Source organism: Callionymus lyra, chromosome 3 (genome assembly GCF_982586985.1).
Source record: "Callionymus lyra chromosome 3, fCalLyr1.hap1.1, whole genome shotgun sequence".
In the NCBI taxonomy this organism is placed as follows: Eukaryota; Metazoa; Chordata; class Actinopteri; order Syngnathiformes; family Callionymidae; genus Callionymus; species Callionymus lyra.
The window spans coordinates 20410313-20437332 of record NC_141820.1 but is presented as its reverse complement, the minus strand read 5'-3'; the positions used below and the strand labels follow the sequence as shown (position 1 = coordinate 20437332).

General features: G+C 39.5%; 1 protein-coding gene across 1 annotated transcript in view; it reads left to right on the top strand.

Moving 5' to 3' along the window:
* Positions 1-27020, top strand: part of lrp6 (low density lipoprotein receptor-related protein 6) — a 33564-nt gene continuing 6544 nt past the window's right edge. The window contains exons 1-17 of the mRNA XM_087786935.1: positions 1-273; positions 4352-4748; positions 11607-11804; positions 11908-12104; positions 12273-12404; positions 14351-14747; positions 15455-15626; positions 18556-18772; positions 19335-19624; positions 19690-19916; positions 20399-20583; positions 21055-21381; positions 21460-21662; positions 22314-22525; positions 23748-23938; positions 25833-26042; positions 26114-26239. Of these exons, the coding sequence (XP_087643061.1) occupies positions 219-273; positions 4352-4748; positions 11607-11804; positions 11908-12104; positions 12273-12404; positions 14351-14747; positions 15455-15626; positions 18556-18772; positions 19335-19624; positions 19690-19916; positions 20399-20583; positions 21055-21381; positions 21460-21662; positions 22314-22525; positions 23748-23938; positions 25833-26042; positions 26114-26239 (3736 nt within the window). The 5' untranslated portion in view covers positions 1-218. The remainder of the gene's footprint in view (positions 274-4351; positions 4749-11606; positions 11805-11907; positions 12105-12272; positions 12405-14350; positions 14748-15454; positions 15627-18555; positions 18773-19334; positions 19625-19689; positions 19917-20398; positions 20584-21054; positions 21382-21459; positions 21663-22313; positions 22526-23747; positions 23939-25832; positions 26043-26113; positions 26240-27020) is intronic.

Below are 27020 nucleotides of genomic sequence, written 5' to 3'. Positions count from 1 at the left end.
CAATGTGAGATACGGGAGAGAGAGAGTAGATCCAAGCCCAGCTAGCGAGACTCCGGCCAGTCACGATGAAAGTTGGAATATTCTAGCACGCATCCGTGTTTTATTTCGCAACCCTGCTGACGTCGGGATCCAGCATATATAGTCCCGGGGAAGCGGCGCCTGCGATGGGAAGTCCGCGCTGAGGAGAAGCGGCGGCAGGGCCGAGGATCGGGAGAAAGATGGGTGTCGTGCTGCGGACTCTGTTGTTGTGGACTTTTTGTTCGCTCGTAACAGGTAAGTTTTCGCTCGTCGCCGCTCGCGGTTCTCGCCTTTATTCGCTCGTGTTTCGCCGGGAGACGAGTGCGAAAGTGACGCGACGTGTCGGCAGGAAGGCTTTAAAGGGGAATTATTGCGGTTGTTTTTGGGGCCCGCTGGGATCTGGTGTCGGAGCTAGCTGAGGCTAACGCTAGCCTCGCCGCTGTCGGACGGAGTGGAATGAAACCACAAACATTACGTGTTCGCTCGGGAAAAAAACTCCTAAAATTCCCAGTTTTTGGACGCGTTGACTTCACACTTTACGCCAGTAAATATTGTTTTCGTGCACCCAGTTTTCTGGAAGTGATTTTTATCTTGTTCGTCTGGGCTTTTTTTTTTTTTTTTGAAGTTGCGGCTACTTGAAAGGTTGTGGAGTTAGCACAACAAGTCTTCCAGCTAGCTGTGGCTAATGTTGCTAACGCGTTGGATATTAAATTACCTGACAAGGTATAACTTCAACTTAAACCAGATTTGTTTGTGCAAATCTTTTGTCCTATTAAAGTGAGACACTTGTTAAGAAAAAAGAAAGTTACTTTCATGACTGTGATTTTTTTCCAAGGTGCTTTATTCTGAATGAAATTGTTTTCATTCATTAACATAAAAGTTGTAACAAATTATCAACTTTTTATTTATTTAGTTAAATGTAAACGAACACGTTAAATGGTCAGTTAAAAAAAAAGTGGTCGTTATGTATAAGTTGTCAGATCCTTATGGATATTAGTCCATAAAATACCTTATAAAAGTCTATAACATACTTTTACATTTTGTTAATTCAGCAGTTCTACTGTAGATTCAGTCCTTGTAGCAACAATCTCAATAAATGATATATTTATTATAATAATAGTAATAAAATAAGAAAAACGTAATAATCGGAAAAAAAGGACCTTTGATGTATTTCCTTTAAGAATTTTTTTTTTCAGTGAAAGCCAACAATTAAAAGTCAGGTACCTGGGAATTTCTAATGTTTGTCAAGTTAAAATAAAATAACTTGTATGAACTTCATTTTTCACCTGAAGAAGAAACATGATGTTAATTGTAACAAAGTAGTAGTTGTGATCATTTTTTAAGTTAAGGAAATTTCCGTACCAATGTGTAAAAAGTGAAAAACTACACTGATGTCGTCAATAGAAATTACTTCATATTACAATAAGGTGGTGTATAAAAGCATCAATTAAAGCAGTATGTGATGATGAACAATATTTATTGAGATACCTAATGGAAGTAAAATGAACAATAACAATGGTGTCCTGCTTCATATATGTTAACTTTAAATTGGTTTAGTGGGTCAGGTTACAGCAGCCTCACATCCCACCTATTTTTCCAAGTGTTGAATTGAGTTAGCAGTTATCTATTCTTCATTTTCCCCCAGATATTTCCTCTCATTGATTTAGTGGGGTTTTTTTTACGACGGTTTTTGCCTCATGGTTATCGGATTTGAGTGGACCATTGTGTTTGCAAACATACACAATGATGTTGTTAATGTTTATTGTGCTACTGCCTCATCTCCTTTACCTTTACTCTTCTCTCCGTTCCATCCTTCGGCTTTCAGTTGCTGGACCATCTGTTTTAAAATTACAACCAAAACATCTCTAAATTTACTCGTCTGTTTGAAGACGCAACTCTTTCCCTCATTTTAAGATACATTAATTCAAACTAACAAATCAATAATTGGAACTCTTTCTGGACAGAATATCATGTCAAAATTAATAGATAATTCAGTTAGCCCCGCATTTATTCAATGTACTGTTAATCAGAAGTACTTAATGCTATTAAATACAATTGTTTTGTATTAAATAGACAAAACGACAAAGGAAGCACCACAATGGAGGGCTATCAAGCGCACTTTTGCGTCTTTAAAATCTTTACTTTTCTTACATGTCTGCAGATGTCGTCTAGGGACATAGATCTCCGGAGCATAGGTCTTTTTTAATGTGTGCTTTAGTTTTGCTTTAATAAAACATTTCCAGATAGCGCATTATAGTCGATTTTCGATTTTCAATAATGAAGGAACAATCCGTTTTTATAAAGAATAATATCTTGCAAAAATCTGAAGCAACGATGGTGGTGCTGGAAAGGAATTTGAGACGTTGGAAGAAACATCTCCCTCATGGCCCCAATGTTGAGGTTCTAATGTTGAAATAATAAACTGAGGTTCACTTGTGTGCTCCATTCTCAGAGAAATGTAGGTCCATTAGAGCCTCGCTGCGTTTTTCTTCTTACCTTCCTTTGGTTGGGTCTGTTTTCACAGGCGGCAAGAAGATTAATTATCCGGCTGGTTTTCATGAAAGTTGGTGGAGGGTCGAACATGAGCCTCGGCGGCTGAATGTTCCACTCACGCAACAACTGCAAATCCAATCATTACCAATATGTATTTTCTGTTGGAGTTGTGTTGAAGTCTGTGCAAACAAATGATGTATGAACCTGGCTTGTGTTGGCACAGTACTATTGTGTCACTGGGTGGTCTCTATGTTATGGCAAATAAAAACCCCGCTCTGGGTCCTTGTCTGGTAATGCAATGAGATGCTTTGTATGAAATAGTGATGCACACACTGTGGCTTTTCCTCATCCTTCAAGTCCTCCAATTACACAGCAGGTTCAGGTTCCTGACAAATATGGAAAGAGATACTTAAAGTATTGCATTTATACATTTGATAGAAAAGTTGACGCAAGAATGGACTTTCCATTGCAGAGATAAAAAGAAAAACATTTCTGTCTTATAAGTGTGTGGATAAATAACAAAATCTTCAATTATTGTACATTCAAACGGTGCTAATTAGTAAAGTATAATAAAAAAATATTTACTTTTGTTATGCGACTCTCAGCAACACTCGCATTGCGTTAATGTAATGTAATTATTATACTATTTTTAAATGAAGAAACATGGGTGTCTGTTGTGTGTTGCTGTTGTAAAGTGTTTCTTATCTCAAAAAACTGCACTGAGGTCGTTCAAACACATTTGTTTTCGGGTCTTCGGGTCACCTTGACCCTGAGATAACATGAGGGTTAATTGTTACTCCACATTCATCCGCCTCAAATCTAAAGTATTTCTAAATGAGAATTCGGCTTGCAGGTTTATGATAAGGACAATGTGTCTTTTTTAACTCAAAATTGCAGATTGTTTTGGAGACTAGATGTTCGTCTTCTGCACTCAAAGAAGATGCATTTACTCCCTCAGTCGGTTCCTCCACTTACAAGTGTGTTAGTTACCTGTCGTACCAAAATAAGATGGTATCGTTGTATTTTCTTTTGTTCTGGTAACAAATTGATACCAAAGTTCTTCTGACAAGTCTTCTCGTATAATTCAATCCGCTGAAAGTTGTCAAGTCTTTGGTCAACAAAATGAAAAGACATTTTTGCATAATATTTTGTTAACCGGGTTTGGTACTTTGGTTTAAATACTAAAGTCTGAGTCATGTTTCTGTAAACTTCTGTTTAACTGGCTTAGGAGAGAGAAAACTATGTATCATTTTTGCACCTTAGCTTTTGCCTGTTAATGCTGTGGATTTTATGTACTTAGATAGATGGATAGATTCTCTTCATTAAGTACAGACGAGGACAAGCCAAATAAAAAAAAACATGCTAATCCTATTTAAGTGTTCTCTGAACAGAGCACTGCTTTTTTGCATTTGCTTCAGGCAACTTACTGATTGGAATAATTTGTCTAACTAAATGATGACTCATAAATGCAGCTACTATGAAGTCTGTCTCCATAATAATTACCTTAGCATTGTTGGTGTAGTTGGGTTTTCATTATCCCTGGTACACCAAAATGTAAATGCTTGTAATTTAAAAACTTGATAGAAAAAACACCAGGATCTCTAAAACCCAAACCTTTGCTACTAAAGGCTTTCCTGAAGCTGATTCCAGATGTTTCTATGTTAAACTGAGTTGAAAAATGTTTTTTGTAAATGCCATGTTTATTTTGTGAGAGACTGTTGCATAGAATCACTGCCTATGGTAGATATTACTATATAAATTGAAGGTATTTATTGATGATGGATGATAATACTAAGAAAAGGCGATGTGTTAATGTACTTTTGTGTTTAATCTCTTACAGGCGAACCTTTTCTGCTCTACGCAAATCGACGGGACCTGCGGCTGGTAGATGCGGCGCATGAAAAGGCCAACGCCACGGTGGTGGTAGGAGGGCTGGAAGACGCAGCCGCCGTGGACTATGTCTACTCTCAGGGCCTAATATATTGGAGCGACGTAAGCGAAGAGGCCATCAAAAGGACTATTTTCAACCAGTCTGGAGCTAGTGTCGTACAGACTGTTGTACCGGGGTTGGCGTCACCGGATGGATTGGCATGCGATTGGTTAGGAAGTAAACTGTACTGGACGGACTCAGAAACCAATCGGATCGAGGTGTCTGAACTTGATGGATCGTTGAGAAAAGTCTTGTTCTGGCAGGAGCTGGACCAGCCCAGGGCGATTGCCCTGTATCCAGCTTTAGGGTAAGTTCATTTTAAAAATCCCATTGAATACTTCTCTTGGTTTTTGGACACTGCCTCATCCCAGAACATTCATTTGATAAAAATTGTGTGATAAACGGATTAATAATTGGCAATGAAAAACATTTAGTTCTTGGTTGAACATCGGTGATGAACAGGAATGGAATTGGCACCTTTTCTTTGTAAAAACAAATGATTATAGGTGTACAAACTCACTTTTACTACAGGCTAATATAAGCTAGAACGAAGTGTATGTTTTGCTGTTTTAGTCGAGCAATGAAGCCCCTCTTTAAGGAAGCATTTCCATTTACAATCAGCATTCTTGCACTATAATAAAACTGTTTAATTTAAGGAGTAATTATACCCTTATTGATGGATGTATTATGAAAACCATCTTGCCCTGGTCTTATTATGTCTCTAAATATTGGAATATATACTCAAAATCCAGCACTGGTCAACCATCTTAAGAACTTGTTGTGAAGTGTTTGTAATTAAGCATACATTGAAGTGATACTTATGAAAACCAGCGTAAAGCTTTACTTATACCACCATAAATAAGTTCCAGCATTTAAGCTTTTAATATATGCACTACCTTAATACTTTTTTAGTCAAATTGAACTTGTTATATTAGAAAGAGGAACTATTTAATTAAAATTAATTAAATAAAACAAGAAATTATTAATATAAAGGTGAGCTTTCAATTTGTGTTCTGAAGATAAAAGCTAAGTAGAGAACAGTCTCTCAACTCCACTCCCTTCACTCGTAATGGTGCTGACCTCTCAAGCCATACTGATCTGTCACCATGAGTCTGATCTACCAATGATATTTGTCTGTCGAGTGTGGTGACGTTTAGTGTTTTGTGCTTTTATTGTGAAGAAATGGCGGGCTAGCGGGGTTTCGTCACTTTACTTTCGTGTAGTTATATGAAATGCACACAATGCAACATCTAACCTGTAAACATCTAAGATACCTGTGAAATATAAATCCCAGAAATGTTGAAGTTAATGGCTAACAATGCAACTTATGACTGTTAGAAGTTCAATTGGCTCGAATGTACTTCTTATCACCGTGTATCACTGCTGCAGATTTAAGGTTGATACACTCTCTTCTCCTTCACGTCAGTAAACTGCCCCCACAAACTCTGTTGCTTTCTTGCTATTGTAATGTTGTATGTTGATATAACATATGTCAAGGCCGACTCTGATCAGCTGCACATGCACTTCAAGAGTTTACAGAAGGCGGAGAAGCCAACGGAAGATGATGTTTTTGACGTGTTTTATAGTCAACGTCATCGCGATTATTCAACTTATCGTGACAGCCCTAACCGTCAATTCTACCAAATATTTAACCTACCTTTTAGTTTCTTTCCCAACACTTTGATCAAACATTTATCCGCACCTTTTTTTTCCTGCCCTCTACCACACTCCCATCCCTGCAGCAGATCATGGAGTGAATCCATTTGGTCAAATGGGATGAAAGCTGCTATAATGTATTCATTAGATTCATTTAAATGTGTGGTCCCTCCTTTCTGACTGTCTTCTATTATGGGCACGGTGCTTCCTCCCATCATTTGATCAACACAGAAACGAAGATTAAAGTCGCCAAAGCCGTCTTTGCTCTCTCCGCTCCTTGTGTGAGATCCTGGCAAAGCTTGTACCCTTTTTTTTATTTTTTTTTATTACTATAAGCTGACGTCAGTGTTCAAAGATAATGTGCGTGTATACAAGTAGATTTTTTAATTTTATTATCTTAATAGTCAAACACAAGTTACTATACTTGTTTCACTCCTAAAATGCTGTTTAATCTGTGGCAACTTTCACTTTACGGAAAAATACCCAATACACGCCAGCAAATTTGCTGTGCTAGGAACAAAAGGGCTTTATAATAACGTTGACCATTATAATCGTATTTAAATATTTTGTTGGCTGCACTTGCAACCAGAACATCATCTAATTGAAACAATTGTTTTCTGACTGTATCATTGAAATATGTTCAGTGGTGGACATGATGATGTATATTTTGCTTCTCCACTTGTCTTGAGAGAAGGAACAAAGATTTAATTCAGTAAAGTGCGACCACAATCTTTGTTTTTGCCCTGTTAAATATCCCTCAAGTAAATTTGATGTATTCCTAAACATTATTTTTTGCTATGCTGTATATGTTGCAGCTGCTTAAACTGTAGTACATGAGAAACCTGGTGTGTGCTGTTGTTAAGTACCTCTATGTTTTATTCAACAAAGACTCATTGTTGCCACAGCACCTGGATTGTTTTTCCAGCGTAGGTTAGCGCCAAAAAAGATCTCAATAAATGTGGGTGGGGAGTTGAGTTTATGAGGGGAAGCAACAGTGTTGGTGTCCCGGAGCCAAGCGAACATGGTCGAATAAAGTTGGCCTGTTGTTCGAGAAGTTTGGCTATGGGAATGTTCCCAGTTTGCGTGTGAGCATGGACTTTATCCTCAGTTGATTGCAACATTTAAAACAGTCGAGTTGTGACGCCTGAAATAACTTGTGTGAGAGTACCTTCCCAGTGTTCCAACTGCGTGTGTTGAAGCTCACAAAAACGGACAGTATGAGAAATCCTTGTTCTATGTGCTAATGGAATAGAAAATCATGAATGTACTAACACAGTCCTGGGGCTAACCTCGGATTAAAATATAGATAATGTTTGACTTGTTTTTGAGCTCTTTTTTTCCTATCTTATTTACCTTGATCCAGGCTTTCACTGATAAACCACTGCACACACACAGTGGTTGTGATATTAAGATATTTACCCGTGACTGAATAGCTAATAATCTTTTAAATTTGACAAGTGATAACATCAAAATGCGAAAGAGTAATTCATCCCCTCTAGGTCTATTCCTTTTAACATGATCACTTCACCATTTTTTTCTTAGAAGAATTCAAGCAAGTGACCTCCTCTGCGACTTTTTTGTTATTTACTGGTTTCTCTTACATTTTCAGGAAGTCTTGATAATGTGACCAAGAAAGGAAAGTTACATTTTGTTGGTATTCTAGATTACCATCTGGACCCAGTAATCCTTAGAATGATTTGCTGAGGCTATTTGTGTTCAGGTTAATTTGCTGTTGCACAACTTCTTTGAAAAGGAAAATTATACGAAAGAAATTATGAAACAACTTGCACTTGGGTTTGGGACCAAAATCAATGATTTAGAGTTGTCGGTGTAGGTTCTTATTGATCCAGATCATGGTTTTCCAAAACTATACACATTATACAAGATTAATATAACTTGCTACTTCAGGATATAATTAAATACAACACTGTTCCTGAAAAGATGATGATTATTCAAAGAAAAGATTATTATAGAAAGTTATAGAACTCCTTAGCCATAGGGTATGAAATAAAATAAAAAAAATGTAGTCTTGTAGTAATCGTTGACTTGTTTTATAATTTATTTTTGTCAACTTGTTAAAGTTGGTGCATGATGTGTATGTGAGGGTGATATTTTTGTCTACCCCGTTTCATTCCGTGGTTGATGAAGGTTCTGCATAAACACTTAAACAGCTGGCTAGGATGGGTGACTGGGAGGTAATCAGGTCAGCAGCATTTTAATGAGGTGATGAGTTGAGATCCCCTGATGTGGAAGCAAACAATTACAATAGGTTTTTCTAGCATGTCAGTATCTGCCTTGTAGTTCTGTTGTCAAATGTTGTGGGGCCGGTACCCCAAATCCACGAAGGAACGCAGAACTGGACCCAGTTCAACACCAATGATTAATGCATCAGGTACCAAACACAAAGAACCTCTTGTGTTGGCAGCGTGGGGGTGTTGTGCTGTTTTGTACTGTGTGCGTTTGCTGCACATTTCATTTGTTTCCCTCTCTGCCTCGGCTGAATTGTTCAGGAAACTGAAAATGTTTCTTATGATCAACCAGTTTGAATACGTCAGCAAGTTTGACAATAATTATACACAAGTTGACACCATTTTTTTGTAAGTGTAAAACACATTACATTGAGAAAAAAATTGGTAAATGAAACCTTTTAGTTACAATCTAGTTAAAATGGTTAAAATAATAGGTAAGTGAATTTTAGACATCATACACTATCTGAATTTGGAACTATGCATGCTTGGAATGCCAAACATTAATCCAGCATGTTACAGTATATCTTGTTTATTTGTAATCCAATCAAATGAAACAAATTGTTTCAGGAAAGCATTACCCACTTCTTAACTCTATCATCGTCCATATTCCGAACATAGAATTGAACATATGGGTGAGTTTCAAAGACTATTTCAAACATTGGTTCCTCTGGTTATTGGTTGTGCATTTGATCTACTTCACAGGTGTCGAACTGGTCCACAAAAGGGCAGAGACGGTGCAGGTTTTGGAGCCAACCAGTCAAGCACATATAGTTGAACCAATGGGGTGTTTGAAGACTATTATCAGTTGATTGTCTGTCAGGTGGTGCTTGTTTAAGCCGACACCTGATTCGTCAACTCATGTGTGCTCGACTGGTTGGAACTAAAACCTGCACCATCTCGGCCCTTTTCTGGACGGGTTTGAGACAACATCATTGGATAGGTTGACATTTATTTATTTGTTATGACAAAACATCTCTAACATTTGAATTTGAACACGTTATTTGTATAGATCAATAGCCAGAGATCAAGTTGCATACTTTAAATATGCATGTAAGAATGTAAATGTCCTCACAACAATCGTCTCAGTGAGCACCTAATTTAACCTTAACATTCCTAGCAAGGTGGTCTTGGCATTGGAGTGATTCCAGGATATTCTCAGAGAACTCTTTACAAGGAATGTACAGTCACTCCTATCATAGTAAGGTGTGGTTGACTCGCCTGCTTGGTTTGAGTCATAATTTGAAGTCGGGGATTGGTTGATCCTAAAACATAGTAAAAATATAGTTTTTGGTAAGGATGGATCCTACGTTTGATAAACTTGAAGACTGGTTAATATTTCACAGAAAATAAAATGTCTGTTAAATAAATATTAACCTATTCTGTATACTAATTATCCTACACAACCCACTATTTGTATACTGCAAAATATTCACATATAAATAGTTGTACTTATTTGTCTTTATCAATTGCCATGCTGGTAATTTCTGCACTTTCAACAAAATTTGGTATTCATGAGGTTAAAATGGCTTAGCTTTCATCAATGTCTGTGAATGCTGATCAGCCTTTAAGTAGTATTGTTGGTTGGCTTTCAAGTCAACCACAAACCCGTGAAGAACAATGGAGAAGAAAAGGGCAAGGAAACCAAACTTTACAGAGGCACTGTGTTTACTTCTCGCTCAGTTTGTCAACGATACGATATGTCGTCTGTTTAGGGAACCCCTTAGACACTTTCAAATCCTCTTCCCTGTTCTTCACATATCTCACCTTAGCGTCACTCTTAAAAAGCTAGGAATCGTTTGGAATAGCTTTCATCTTTACTGGATCCACTCTTAACTTTTGGTGGGACATTTTGAGAAGACATCATGGTTCTTTAAAAAATTCTTGGAAGTAATGTCAACATAAAAAGGTTCAATGACGAGCAAGCAAATGTGTGCTGACTTTAATCAGTTATTATTCAACAAGTTAACTGGCGATCCCACAACTGTTTCTTGTCTGGCCCGGCAGTACTTCGAAGAAAAAAGACCACCACACTTGACGGACCCGTATCTTAAGTAGATCAAACTCATGGTGAAGGATCAGTAGGGCTTGTGTCTTCAGCACTATGAGGGAGTGACTTTAGTGACCGTTTTAATCTCCAGAACAAACTTACAGCTCTACTTCAAAATAATATTTTTTTTGTTTAGGAGAAGCTGAATGAAAAGCTGAAATTGACGGTAGAATTTTATTGGATTATTAAAATAATCGTTCATGGATCTCAGCGAACTGATTTACTCTGCCCTGTTTCTGTGGTGCTCCTTTATATAAGGGGGAGCTGAGATGATACACATCTTCTCAAAACACAGGGAACCAAAAAGAAGGATTGTTTAGACGGAAGCAGTGGACACTGCCTTACTAACTGCCTTGTGTCACTTATAATAATAATAATAATAATAATAAAACTTCTGCAGCTCCATCTTCTGGGTGCTTTATAACAAATATGTACTTTATTGATCCTCAAAGGAGAAATTCTGTTGTCCAGCAGCAATAACGTATCCATCCATACAAACAACCTTAAATACATGTAACCTTCACATGCATCATCTGTTACAAGTGTTCTTTGAATAGTTTTGTTGGATATGAAAGGAGCCCCTTTAACTAGTGCTGTCTTCTATGATTTTAACATTGGTATTTTATGCAAACCACATGCATGACTTGCAGAGCTTACATCATGAAAAGTGGAAATCATTTTAAGCATGCAGTGAAACTTAACTTCAGTGTGACTGTCACTGGAGAAATTCTATATGTAAATATACATTAATCTGATATAAAACAATGACGGTTTATAACATTACTGTCACCATGTACACCAGGTTTCTCTTGGGAAGGGTATATCTAATATTGATCCCGTAGTTGAGGAATCTTTGAGAAAAAATGGCAATGTTAGGTGTATTGCCAGGAACATTTCTTTGTTTTTCTTATGGTATTTGCTCATGGGTGAATAACCAGCGCTGACGTAAAAGGTGCTGATGGGGTCAGGCGTTTATTTTCAACGGTGTGGTGGGCGTATGGGCTAGGATTCGGGCGCCACCAGCTGTGATGGTAATTTAGACAAACAAAGGAGAATTAGCAGCCCTGCAGTAACTTCTTCCCCCCAACTAATGCCTCAGTATACTTTTCTTCCAAAGAAACATTTTGATCCTCAACATGTTTTTTTAATTTATTTTTGTGTTGATAGCCAAATGGTTTCTGGCAGATTGTCTGACTTTGCGCTTTTCTCTCAGGTTCATGTACTGGACGGACTGGGGCGAAGTTCCAAAGATTGAGCGTGCCGGAATGGACGGCACCAATCGCTCGATGATTATTGACAAAGAGATCTACTGGCCCAACGGCCTGACACTGGACTACAGCCTGCAGAAATTGTACTGGGCAGACGCCAAGCACAACTTCATCCAGCGAGCAAACCTGGACGGGTCTTCCAGGTATCATCAGTTACAATTGCGTTTGACTGCCTGAAGTGCAAAACTGGAAGAAATTGCCAAGTCATTTGAAAACATTCTCAAATATCTGGTGATGTTTTTACAGGGAGGTGGTGATAAAAGGAGAGCTGCCTCATCCCTTTGCCCTAACTCTCTATGAGGACACGCTGTTCTGGACGGATTGGAACACCCACTCGATTCACTCTTGCAGGAAACAGACAGGAGGGGAGCAAAGGGTTGTCCACTCCGACATCTTCTCACCTATGGACATCCATGTCTTCAGCGCCAAAAGGCAACCTGCGAGTGAGTGTTTGTGACTATAAACGACCTCCATTTTACAACTATTGTATTGGGCAAAATAATAGTTTGACTTACCGGGCATTACACCTATACATCTTGAATAAAAGCACTTATGTTTGGCAGTTATTACATTTTTATTAGGGAAACTCACTTATTTTTACCTCGCTGCAGTTACAACACCATGCTCTCTGAAGAACGGAGGCTGTTCCCACCTCTGCCTGCTTTCCCCGAACAAGCCTTTCTACCGGTGTGCCTGTCCCACCGGTGTCCAACTGCTGCAGGATAACAAGACATGTCGAGATGGTGAGAATTCCCATTTATACTTTGATATTCATCTAACTATTGGGAAAATTGTGGTTTTGGCAGTCTGATTTAATTTTATTAAGTTTTCTCAGTCTTTCGATTCGATTTAATGTCTCAAAAAATGTTAATTAAAGAAGTATTTTTGTCATTTTATCCCAATAAATATAGTATAAGCACCTGGTAGTGTAGACAAAACCAATATTTTTCATTCAAACCCATTTCATATCTCCAAAAAAAAAGGTTATTCTAGTATTGTTAGGTAGGAGATGTCTAGATATAGTACACGTGTACTTGTATACATGTATGGACCTCATTGCTATCATGGAATGCCCCGAGGTGGTAATGTTAAAAGAAAGTGCCCCCTGCTACGCTGTCTGTTGTTTTAGTCTTTAAATGTTACATTTTCCACACATTTTTTAAATTCACCATTCACCAGTACACAATTGCAGCCATTCATTTGTTGGATGTTACATTTTAGCAAGACAACATTTCAGCAGTTTTTTTGTAATCAACATTAGGTCTTTATTCCTCAGTGTCCTTTTCGCTTTTGACAAAAAACAAAACATTTTTTTCAAGTTGTATAAAGTAGAGTTTCACACATACAAACTCAAATAACCTGTTGTTATTGTCGTGAGACAAAAGCTCTTACTCATCGTGTTACTCTTTAGAATGTTGTAAAGTTTCCAAATAAACAGCTTCGAAATTCTTCTAGAAAGGCATCTAAATATTTCCTGAAATGTGTCACAAAGGGTAAAAGTTGGCAGTTCATCTGTTATGGGAAAGGACGGGCACAGATTGGAGCCCAATGTCCAGATTGGATTCATTATAGTGCCTTTTCCCCCTTTTCACTGAAGAACCAAACCTCAGCTGTGTTTTTCCTCCCCCAAATAACAAATGTCTGTCCGCGCCTGAATCTCACCATCAGTGTCTTCGTCCATCAGGGCGGCTTCAAGGTGGCGTGGGGCTGACCTGTGGTTGCTGTGGGAACGCCTCTATATGAATGGCAGCCCCACCCCCCATCCCCCTTGCTTCTTTTATTTACATTTTTTGGTTGAGTGGCGACGGCCTGCAGAGCTATGGAGGGATGAAGGCGGGGAAGCTTTTGTAAGGGAAGGGATCACATGCTCCCCCTGCAGACAATGACTCCTTTCACTAGCGAGGAACTAGTCGTAGAGTATCCACTGAAACATGGCTGCCGGCGGACTCAAAGGGTCAGCGACCACATACCGCCATACACACTTCATCCAGCTGTTTGCTTCTTGTTACTTCAAGTGCAGGGAATCGACCAATTACGGACGTAACATTTGTTTTCATAGAACCTTAATTGGGTTGTGATGCTGTTTATTTAGTGTATTCCAAAAGCTTCTATTTTTATACAATTGTCTTGATCTGTTATTCACTTGCTGTTTCTTGATCTCAATATCCACTTGTATTTACCATCCATCTCCAAATATCATTCAGCATGTTTCCCCTTAGATGTTATGTAATATTCGGATGTAGTTTTAGTAGAACGTCTGATGATGTATTTGCTAATAATTGTTGTATTACTTTGTGGATGTTTTTGGATTTAACTCCCAATTTCATGATTACTCTTACTAGTTTCTGTTATTCAGTTTCATCACTTTAACCTGGACAAACACTGACAGAGACTGTCCAATGATTTAAATAAATGGACATTAGTATGTATCATTTCACCATACCTTTCTCTGTGGACACCAATGAAATATAGATCCTAGTGTAGTGTGTTACATTTAAACCAACTTCAAATCATCTTTGCAATACTGTATAGTGCTTATATTAAGATAAGACCGTTGACTGCCTGGTGAAAGTGTCGGGTGCTAATAAATGCGGTAGAAAAGTGCAACCATGTAAACAAGTAAAGAAAATCTAAACTTAACAAAAAATGTTATCTCAATAATGCTAATGTGAGTCTTCAAATTTTCCAGGTGCCACACAGATGCTGCTTCTGGCCCGACGAACGGACCTCCGTCGTATATCTCTGGACACCCCCGATTTTACTGACATCATCCTGCAAGTGGACGACATCCGACACGCCATCGCCATAGACTACGACCCAGTGGATGGTTACATCTACTGGACTGATGACGACGTCAAAGCTATCCGCCGGTCACTTCCGGACGGCAGCGATGCCCAGTTTATAGTCACATCGCAGGTGAACCACCCGGATGGTATCGCCGTTGACTGGATCGCTCGGAACCTCTACTGGACGGACACGGGGACGGATCGCATCGAGGTGACGCGGCTCAACGGTACAATGCGCAAGATCTTAATCTCCGAAGACCTGGATGAACCGAGAGCCATCGTCCTGGACCCTGTAGCTGGGTGAGCTATCAGTTCTGCTTAAATTGTTTAGTGATGGATCACACATGCCTGTTTCTCATAACGGACTACATGTCTTTAATTTTGTTGATCTACAGCTGGAAGAAATCATCACCTTTTGGGGTTTTTTAACCCTGTTTTTTTGCAATTGTAGCCACAAAATTTCTTTTGTAAAATAATCTACAATAGCTCCCCAGAATACATTTTTTAGGAAGCTAAATTATAAATTAATTTGGATATTATTGCGGACAGGGCTTTTGAAAAGGTGTCATTTAGAGATGTTCTATAGTTTTCACTAAATCATGAAGCTCATGAAGCTGGCGTTTATAACGCAGGCCTTGGCCCCTGGACTGCACTGGACCTTGATCTGCATTATACAATAGTACAAGTGACTGCATGTCATTCCCCTCCATTTCTCCCTCCATATTTATTTTGACATTGCCAATGTCTAATTATTTCCTTGCTTGAGCATTACTATGTGACGCCTAATTTTCTGCAGAAAAGACATGATAAAAGGTGATTTTATGAAGGCCTGAAAAAATGATCTATTTCGAGTTTATTACCAATAATGAGCATTTAGTTTTATAAAAAATCACAGCACAAATTACACATTCAAGTTGGAAGTGTGGGTTCCAGATCCTGAACAAAATACACACAGAGCAGAGCCCAAAAATGACGAGTGACTGTAAACCTCTACTTTCTATCCAAAGATACATGTACTGGACGGACTGGGGAGAGGTGCCAAAGATTGAGCGAGCTGACCTGGATGGAATGGAGAGAGTGGTGATGGTCAACACCACACTTGGGTGGCCAAACGGTCTTGCCCTTGACTATGAAGAGCGCAAAATCTACTGGGGGGATGCCAAAACTGACGTCATCGAGGTCTGTGTTTTACTTGTTTGCAAGTACTTTGTTGCGTGGTTAAAGCTATTTACACAAAAAAAAATATTTATGAGCTCACAACCAAGCAATGTTCACCTCAATGTCAATCAATGTAGTTTTTCGTGTTACAAGAAAGTGAAGGTTTGGACAACATGATTGTTTGGATGCCTTGAAGACGCCAGGCCTGAAATTATCCTATTTTCAGCTTGTAAAGAACAAACTGGCAACATCCCTGGAAAAGTTAATGATTTGAGTGTCATTAGATTAACCAACAATAAATCAACATAATCATGTGCACTCGGCTAAATGGAGCGGGTCGATAGAACATAATCATTCAGCAGCCATGCTTTTTAGTGTGATTGATTTGTGTTTAATTTTGCTTTCACTTTTATTTACAAAAGATAGCAAAACTTGTCATAGCAGTACATTCTAAAAACGAAATTGATATTAAAACGGCTTCGTTCCACTGCCAATGAATGTAACCGTATTTTAAGTATCTGTTCAGCTCCAGGTCATAATTATAATTTATTTTTAAACTATCTTTGATAATCCATTTTGTATTAGTTTGATTTTGTATCTTCATATTGTCTTAGCAGTGCTAGTCGATGGCATTGGTGAAATGATATGCATTTGGAGGCTTGCTGCGTTCTGTTGCCTCTTATTTAAAGTTGTTATTTTCCTATTCTGGCAACCGCACACTATCAATTTTGGTAGCACAATAGGGGTAATTTTGGGATAATTTTCAACCATTTTAGGCTGATTGTGAGTATTTTGGTCGGTCACTTATTAAGAGTGTATTGCTGTGGTTGATACAGACTGAAAAATGTGACATGGGAGGTCCGTATTTTCTTTTAAAAGTTTTTTTGGGGTTTCAACGGCGGCTGGCCCAACCCCACCTTATCCCCGTCAAGGATTGAGGGTCGTTTCGGGCAGAGTCCCTCACCGCTGGCCTTGCTCCTCCCTCAGGTTTCTTGGAGAGCCTTTTTCTTTCTGCGGCCAAATCCCACATCTGGTTCCTATTGTGGCCTCTACTCCAGCTGTGGTCTGCTCTGTTTAGAATAGAACCAGAATCTGAAACTGTCGCCACACTGCGGTCACAACTCCCCTACCAGAGGAGACCTTTGGGCTGAGTCCATCACGCTTATGGATGGAAACTTGACTTTATATTTATACACCACCTTTGTGTGTGTATGTGTGTGTGTGTGTGTTTAGAAAAATGGCAGTCAGCCATGCAGGGCTGCTCTGGGAGTAGCGAATAGCAGCCCTCCTCTTGGAGTTGATCAGATTACAGGCCTCTGTGTTTTTTCTTCAGTAGATTCCTGACATTACTCTACTGTTGACACTTCATATCCCTCTGAATACTTCAGGAATAACTGTAGCCCAAATGCAAGAGTCATCAAGCAGCCAGGCAACAGCAGTGTTCGGGTGTTGCTTGACAACATATAAACATACTTATTCATCATTAAATATTTATTGAAGCTTGACGTTAAGTGTATTTATCCTCAATGCTTTTTGTTTAAATCGTACATTAATTGTACATTTTACACATATACATTTTAGAAGCATTTTCTCCTTTCTTTCATTCCAAAAAAAGTGGTTGAAATTTGAGCCTGCACAGGCTTCTGGGTCACAATAGTAAACACATTTTTACTCTTGATCAAGTGCGTAGAACTGAGCCAGATGACTTGTGTCTGGAATGAATGCCACGATAAAGTGTTATTTCTCATGATAATTTCTAAAGTTATTGGAATAATGGGGATTATCATAATGCACAAAGTCAAGAAATCATTTATTAAAATCTATTTATTTATAACATGGTATTTATTTTGATACTCATTTTGAATTAGAAACAGTGTCTGTTTTATTAATCTCCATTTCTTTTAAGAGAAAGCTCATTTGAAAATGAAATGGGATGCTAGCAAACGCACACATCTGGACACAATTACCTTGAACACCTTTTAGAAAGTATTTTTTTCTGCCGTTTACAACCTTTAGACTCGATTAATAGCAGCTGAAGTGTTTTGTTGCATGACTAGTCAGCAATGATGTCAGTTTTAAAATATTTTGTTGTTTTAAGCTGTTTTTAAGTAAATGGCTATTAAAATATGTATGTTAACATCTGCGTTCTGAAAAAGTAATTTGAAAACATTGACATTAAGAGTCGACTCCAGTCAACTTGGATACTTACTCTTGTTTACACACTTGGATTGGATCATAGATGACTTCAGCCCTCAAAGCACTTTCAGAAACATCTCCTAAGTGTTTAAAGCGAGTCTCAGTTCTGTCTTCAGAAACCCGCCTCTGAAGGAGATGTCAAAGTTTGTGCGAGAGGAAGAAGGAAATGTGGCGGCCATATGCTGCCGCTGTTTGTTTACTCCGGCTGTTGCTTCTAATTAGCGCTGCTGCGATGTGCTGCCAGGTCGCCTGAGCAGCGCTGAGCTCGCTCGCGACTCACAGTCAGAAACACAATGTGGAAACTCTGGCCAGCCCTCCTCTCCCTTTTGCCCAAAATAAGCCAATGTGATGTGTTCTTAAATGTGATCAATTTCTTTGGCTTTCCATCATTCGGTTATCAAGAAGAAAGAAAAGCTCAATGTGTGGGATTAGTATCGACTTTTTTTTTTTGCCAGTGAAATTGGAAGACAGAAGTGGAAAATAAAGATTTCGAAATCAGCAAGAATTCTGGTGGTTAATAAGGAATTGGATAATTAGAGATACTGTCAACAATCTTCTGCCATTAGATATGTTTTTACTTTTCAGCCATTAAAAAGAGCAATATATTTTTAAAATAGATTTTTCTAATTCTGAAAAAAAGTTACGGAAATGTCTATTGTCTCATATTAACTAGAAAAGGATCTATTTCTTCTATTTAAAGTGTATTCAATATACTGTTCATGGACAATAATTTAACGAGCCTTCTTTCTCTCAGGTGATGAACATGGATGGTTCAGGTCGACGGGTGCTGGTGGAGGATAAACTTCCTCACATCTTTGGCTTCACGCTACTGGGCGACTACATTTACTGGACCGACTGGCAGCGGCGCAGCATCGAGCGCGTCCACAAACGCACCGCCGAGAGGGAGTACATCATCGACCAACTGCCGGACCTGATGGGTCTCAAGGCCACATATGTTCATAAATCCTTCGGTGAGTCTATGAGAAATTAACTTTTCCGAGTTTGGCTATAAGAAAACATAATTAGCATGATGTTTTATTATATAAAAAACGTTTTGTACTTCCTTTAAAGTGTCATCATCAATTGCCCGTTGCATTTTCATTCATGCAGTAATCAGCCTATTCTATTGTGATCAGTTGCCAATTTTTTGTTGGGGCCCCATACTAGTGCCAAAACTGTAACCATGTTCTGTTTCTGGATCAGTCGCCACCCATCAAAGTACTCCTAAGAACTGAACAAAGAGTGAAAAGTGAATTGAAGAGTCCTTGTATAAAGTATTGGGTTATTCAAGGGAAAACGCACAAACATTTTTTTTACGATTACAGGCAATATTGCACAAATGTGTGCGGTTCAAGTGCTATATCTATCTACATTGTCTTGACCCATACCTCGAAATGTTTGTTTACTGGGGTACAGTGATAAATCATGAACAATCTAGAAGCTGGTATTAGGGTATATATTTGTTAAAAAATATAAATACTGGTTTTGCTGAAAAGTCCATCTGAGTATTGACTCATGGTTTGCAATCGTCAGGTACAAACCCTTGCGCAGAAAACAACGGCGGCTGCAGCCACCTGTGCCTCTACAAGCCCGTGGGCGTCCAGTGTGGCTGTCCCATCGGCTTGGAGCTCATCGCTGACATGAGGACGTGTATCGTCCCCGAAGCCTTCCTGCTCTTCTCCCGCCACACAGACATCCGCCGCATCTCCCTGGAGACCAACAACAACAACGTGGCCATCCCGCTCACCGGCGTCAAAGAAGCCTCCGCCCTCGACTTCGATGTCACCGATAACAGAATTTATTGGACCGACATAACGCTGAAGGTAATTATCAGCAATTCCAACGCTTTTCTTAAAGATTTTTAACAAATGTCATTGTGTGTCCTCAGACCATCAGTCGGGCCTTCATGAACGGAAGCGCTTTGGAACATGTTGTAGAGTTTGGTCTGGATTATCCGGAGGGAATGGCTGTCGACTGGCTGGGGAAGAACTTGTACTGGGCAGATACTGGTACCAACCGCATCGAGGTCGCGAAACTAGACGGGCAGCACCGTCAGGTACTGGTCTGGAAGGATCTGGACAGTCCAAGAGCTCTGGCTCTGGATCCAGCTGAAGGGTGAGGAAACTTAAGACAAGCAATATCCAGCTCTGTCAGTTAACACATTTCAGGAAAACACCATTTTTAAAATGAATCAGGACCTTTTATTTGTTTATTATTCATTCTATTTATTTATCGGTCTGCAGTGGTCGACTGATGTTTTTAAGAACAGAAGAGAAAAGTGAGGTCAAACCTAATTGTTGGAAGCTGAAGAGAGGAAAGGAAGAGAAGTGAGGGACTAATAAGAGTTTGCAGCAGATTTTGTGTGTGAAGCCTGTAATTTTAGTGGAGGGTGGGACTACAGAGATCAACAGAGAGTAAACGGCACAAAGTTAGAACCCTCAGGTCCAAGAAAGATGAAGGAAAGTGAGTTTATAAGCAATTTTCCTTCTGAGAACTGACTTTTCTACAATCGTTTGATTTAACATGAAACATAAATGCAGCGTTTATCTCGCGTGTATTCTCACATCTCTACCTCCTGCTTACCTTTCTTGGAAAAGATACATGTACTGGACGGAATGGGGCGGCAAGCCTAAGATTGACCGAGCGGCCATGGATGGAACGGGTCGAATCACTTTGGTGGCAGATGTGGGCCGAGCCAATGGGCTCACGATTGACTACGCAGAGCGCCGGCTGTACTGGACCGACCTGGACACAACTCTCATCGAGTCTTCAAATATGCTAGGTAACTTGAAAATACTTTTCATGTGTTGGATCACATGATTTAACATATGTCTATGACCTGTTTTGAACCAAAACTACCCCTTTTGGGACTAATAAAGTAAAAATCTAAATCTAAGATGTTTATAAGAGTAACAGTTTAACAAGTATGCCCCCTCAGTCTTTGTTAAATTATTAAAGGCTACTCGTTGTACTATAATTCATTGCTTTTTTTTAATGTTAATCCATAAATTTATGATGTCTACTAAAAATGGTTTGGTGGGCCCCCAGGCTGGAGTTTGAGACATGTGATTAGTAGTGTTTTTATATAAAACAAATCAAATGGAACTGCTCAAAAAGTTGAAAGTGGGGCACGTGCATGACTTTCAACACAGGAAATAATAATGTAATTGTTCTTCTTTAATTCAAAGGATCAAAATAAATAATGTTTATAATTTAAGTCAAAAATCTTATTCGACTCCTCTTCTCCTTTCAGGTCAAGATCGGGAAGTGATAGCAGACGACCTTCCTCACCCCTTCGGCCTCACCCAGTACCAAGATTACATCTACTGGACTGACTGGAGCCAGCGAAGTATCGAGCGAGCCAATAAGACCAGTGGACAGAACCGCACCGTCATCCAGGGTCACCTGGACTACGTCATGGACATCCTGGTGTTCCACTCCTCCAGACAAGGCGGCTGGAATGCCTGTGCTTCCACCAACGGTCACTGCTCTCACCTGTGCCTCGCTGTCCCGGTGAGCAGCTTCGTGTGTGGCTGCCCGGCACATTTCTCACTCAACTACGACAACAAGACCTGCAGTGGTAAGAACGTCACACTGGGCTCTGGTTCACTTGTTTTGATTGCGTTAACATATTTAAACGACTCTTTTTCTGCTCCAGCTCCGACATCATTCCTACTCTTCAGCCAGAAAACTGCCATCAACCGCATGGTGATTGATGAACAGCAGAGTCCAGACATCATCCTGCCCATTCACAGTCTGAGAAACGTCCGGGCCATTGACTACGACCCCCTGGACAAGCAGCTGTACTGGATCGACTCCAAGCAGAACGTCATCAGGAGAGCTCAGGAGGATGGAAACCAGGCAAGTGCAGTGAAATCTCACAGAAGGCCTTAAGGTTTTTTACAAGACTCGAGAATTATAATGTCCCCGGGACCATTACATTCCAAGCATTACATAAGGCGCAAAAAAGGTTTTTCTAGGACAGTAAAAATTGAATAAAGATATAAACCAATTAAGTTTTACTTGGTCACAACTATTTTATAGATCGATTTGAATTTGTAATTCAGAACAATTTATACTAATCAAATCTTCTGCTGCCCTTTTTCATTCATTGTAATATAAATCTGAATAATGATAATAAAATGTATGTAAAGGCACATCTGGGCGCTAAATAGTAAAAGTATCACCAAATGAAATGCTTAAAAGATGGAGATAATGACGTCGGAAATTTTGAGTTGGAATTGGAACTGGGCAAATGAGTCTATGTTTCTATGTGGTAAAGAGTTCTAGAGAAGGGGGCAAAGCGGCTGAGTGCTTTGAAATACAATAGATGGTTTAAAATGTTCAATTGAATGTAAATACTGATAAATTAGTCGGCTTATATAAAGTCATATGAATCACAAAAATCGTCAACATTTTATACAATGTTTGGCATATCTGGGACAAAGTAGAATTTGGGGCTGTGGTGCACTGAACATACAACTCTCTTACCTGCAATGTCTTTCTCTACAGAGTATGACTGTGGTGTCGAGCTCACTAGGAGGGCCAAGTCAGGGTCTGCAGATCTACGACCTCAGCATCGACATCTACAGCCGTTTCATCTACTGGACCAGCGAGGTCACCAATGTCATTAACGTGACTCGAACCGACGGTAGCCGAGTGGGTGTGGTCCTGCGAGGGGAGCATGACAAACCTAGAGCCATTGTGGTCAACCCGGAGCGAGGGTGAGTGCATCTGTGTTGTCGTATTGCAAGGTAGCAATACAAAATTATAACGGGAGCCAGGGGACAAAGTTTCTTCTCTTTCAGTCTCTACAAATTCAGTAGTAGTTGTAGTTTTGGTAGAAAATGTATTTTATGATATGTCTAACAAATGAATAAAAATCCAATCTGGACACTTTTGACTCCGGTATAAAATACGTTGTAATGTTACTACATGCAATCGACAATACCTGCTACTACAAGAAGCCTGTGGTAGGCCGAGTGTAGACCGAGACCAAAGCCAAGGCCAAGTTGAATAAATGCACATAATCTCAAAAATTAATTTTAACAAGAGAGAGGCAGGCACGAAAATGTGAAGTACTTTCTAACGGTGGGAAAATTTGATGAAAATCATGTTGAGAAGTGGAATAAGGAAGGAAGTCCTTGTTGATCCCAAAAACTTCAAGTGAGAAGCTTCAACTTTTTATAATTTTTCATGACTTACCATTTTCAATTCCTCTAAAATCGCATGGTTCCCATGCATTTCTCGACATTTTCTTGACACTTGTGTGGAAATCATACTGATCATCTGTTGTCTGCTATGGTATAGAGAAACAAGTGATTATTGCCTCACTTTAATTTTTACTTCCTTTAGTTCTGAAACCTGCAGTTCTGTTGCACGTTATTTACAGTTCGGTAGAGAGAGGTGAACACAGACGCCTGGTTTATTGATGGAAAGATGGGCAAATGTACGTTTCTGTTGCAGTTTTGCCCGATTTTTTTTCACTCTTGTAGTAAAATCCTGTTCCAGGAAACATTAAAGAGATTCAGATGTTCCCTCCCAGGTTTTTCTGACGCCTGGAGGTTGCAAATAATCCTGCGAGTTCGAACAAACAAACTGGCCGCTTTTATTTTCCGATGCATAGCCGTTGTTCCGCCGCTTGTTTCCAATCACACAGTAATTTGTTCTTGTTGTTTATTTGCTCGGACTCATGAAGTCCTTTTGAGCCTGTTGTTACTTAGCGCTGCCAAGTCGCTTGTTTGGAACCATAATTGCAGCCTCTTTACCTCAAGCCGGGCTCCAGCAGTAATCTTTGGGTCATTGTGTGGTGGGGAGATGGAGTTTACAGATGTTATGGTTCCATCTCTACCCAGATTTGGATGATGCGCCATAAATCGACTCTTGTGTCTTGTGTCTTTTCGTCAAATTAGCAATACTTTTTCCTCACTCTGCTGTGTCTGACAGGTACATGTACTTCACCAACCTGCTGGAGCGCTCGCCGAAGATCGAGCGGGCCGCTCTCGACGGAACCGAGCGAGAGGTGTTGTTCTTCAGTGGTCTGGGAAAGCCGGTCGCTCTGGCAATAGACAACGAGGTGGGGAAGCTATTCTGGGTCGACTCAGACCTGCGGCGCATTGAAAGCAGCGATCTCTCTGGTAAGTTCTATATTTTAGTCTCCAGCCATTTCTTTAGGATTTAACACAAAATACAGAATTCATCGTAATTCAGTGACCAAAAAATCACATTAGTCACAGTAATTTATTCTAAAGTTTTGTCTTTTTGTAGCCGAATTGTTACAAACGTGTTAATTTCTTGAGAGCAATTTTGGATACAAAAAAGAAACGCCCACTCAGGAAACTTAATTTTTTCATGATCATCTTTCTTACCTCTTTTGGTTATCAGCCTCCAGAAATAAAATACAGACACTGTGCTTGTCTCCTATTTTATCCATTGTAGGATTTGGTCTGTCAGACATAACTACAGCCGAGAGGCTAAACGCTGATTCCTGCTCCCTGCTCGTGCCCGACACTCGCCCAAGTTCTTATGAAGTCTTGAATCTAAGCCTCAATCATATTATAATAAAATGTGCTTGAGAAGATAAACAGCCACTAGGTGCGGTGCTTACAGAATTCACTGACTACGAAAGTGTTTTGTTTTTTATCTTTTAACGTTTTTAAGTCGAATGGAAGTGTTGGCTTGAAGCCTGAACTGCTGCACATTCCTTGGATTCTCCTCGCGATCCAGTCAGAATCACAACCATCCAAACTACTTTAATTTCAGGACATGTATGGCAGCATGAGAAACGGTATGAGTCTGGAGCAGAGGTTTCTAAACAAATCGCTCTGAAACTTCATAAAGCTGTCCTTAAAAGACCTTTTTTTCTGTGTAGAGCAAGAAAGCAAGCAAAGCAAGAAACTATTATATTGTGTGAAAATCTTCAGGGTAGCTTTATGCTAGCACAGCGAACAAACCCCTGAAAGTGTGAACATGGTAAATGTGTTTGAGAATACTGTTTGCCAGTAACAAAAGTATAATAAAAAATACTTGAGGCTATGAACTAAACTAAAATACTTTTTTTTTTTTTTTAATTCAAAAAGTTGTTGTTTTGTGTAAATGTTCAGCTAACTCATATCCCGGTTGAACTATGTTATAAAACTATGCTGATGTACTTTCCTTAACATTTATAATTTTTTATTCACTTTAGAATAAATCTCAAAATACAAGCCTTGTCATGTAAGCTTTACACATATTTTTAAGGTTCAAAATAATAATACATTTTATAGAAAATGTCTATAACATTCGTACACCAATTAAATGGCAAAGCAAAATTTAGAGATAGTATTTTATTTATTGGCCGTTGAATCTCTATGCTGTCAGCTGGTCCAATGGTTGTCACCAGTTCTGGACGGCTGTCCAAACTTAAAGAAGATTAGGGATCTAACGTGTAAAAATACTCACTTGAGCTACATATTTTAAAGAATATTGCTTTGGCTTCTCTGTTCAACTCGCATATTTGTGTTCATGTGACTATGGGAGACGTTTTAATGGCCATCTTAATCCACTGCTGCCACAACTCGGTATAAACTATGTTGCACATCTCAGCTCGAGGACCAGCAAAAAAAACATTATTAAGCATTTGATCTTCTAAGGCCACATTAAGGTCATCTAACTTCCTTTTTTGAAATCGGAAATCTTTTTTTCTGTTACTTTTTTATCTTTAGTTGGAACCGCAAAAAAAAGGAACTGAAAGATGCATGTCCAAATGTTGACCTTTCCTTTGGACATCTTTCCTTGGAACCAGTTCTGTTACCCAACTTTAATATCCTCCTGATCATTTAAGAAAACTTCTTCTCTTTTTATATACACAAATACTTTGTCAAATGTTTGTTTATTGTCTTCAGTCCTATATATTTCTCTTACTGATCGCAGTGTGCTACTGTTCCTCCCCCTACTTACCCTCTTGATCCCCCCCCCTCAGTTCCAAACCCATTATGTTGCCTCAGTTCCCTCCAACCTTGTTTTTTTGTCTTCCCGTCACTCTCTCATCAGGAGCCAATCGGATCGTGATCGCCGACAGCAACATCCTGCAGCCGGTTGGCTTGACCGTGTTCGGAAACCACCTGTACTGGATCGACAGGCAGCAGCAGATGATCGAACGCATCGACAAAACCACGAGGGAAGGTCGCACTAAGATCCAAGCCCGGATCGCCTACCTGAGCGATATCCACGCTGTCCACGAGCTGGACATGAGGGAGTACAGTGAGTGTCTGAAGGTTCACCGCCGCACATGATTGAAAACTGTTCATCCCTCACCGACTGTACGCTCTCAGGTAAACACCCTTGCACCTGGGACAATGGCGGCTGCTCCCACATCTGCATAGTGAAAGGCGATGGAACGACCCGCTGCTCGTGTCCTGTTCACCTGGTGCTGCTGCAGAATGAACTCTCCTGTGGAGGTGAGAGGATCACAAGTGTTGCTTTCAGTTTCTTAAGTGGTCACAATGATGGAAGATAAGCTGAACAGATGAAGAATGAGTCGTAAAAGGAAGTGAAATCTGTAATAGATATTGTGGTAAATATTTTGCTGAGGCTGCTGCAGAATGAACTCACTTATAGAGGTGAGAAGAGCAGTCAGCCATAGCAATTACATTTCCTCTGAGATACTGTTTTGACCCTTCTCCGGGTCAAGGTGAACGACCTCCACCACTGTATACTTATTTCTGGAAGCCAGGAAGGTCGTTCACCTTCACCCAGCACAAGATATACCACAAACTCGTATGTTTTCAAGCCTCAGGGTCACCTTAACCCAGATATAACACAAGGGTCACGAGGCTGTCAATTTAAAGTCAGACTGAAGCATAACAACTTTTATTATAAGTTGATCATTACATTTGCAAAAGAGAGATTCTACTGTGTGAGTGGAGCGTATGGCACTTGTTTTATGACCTCGTTGAATACTTGATTCATTGTAGCAACATATGGTTTCATTGAGTTTACAACATGTGCTTTTTCTGTTCAATGATCTGCTTCATAAATACTTGTGTCAAATGGAAGTAACTGATAGTCGCACTACAGGCTACAGTGCAAACAGATGGATATGGTTGACGGTGAACTGCCACCTGTAACCTTTTGCATACATTTTTTCTCCCCCCATGAGGTCAGATTAATGCAGAAACTAATCATTTTGATTTTACTTATATTATTTATTACTAGTCTCTAAATATGAGTGTCGGAGGA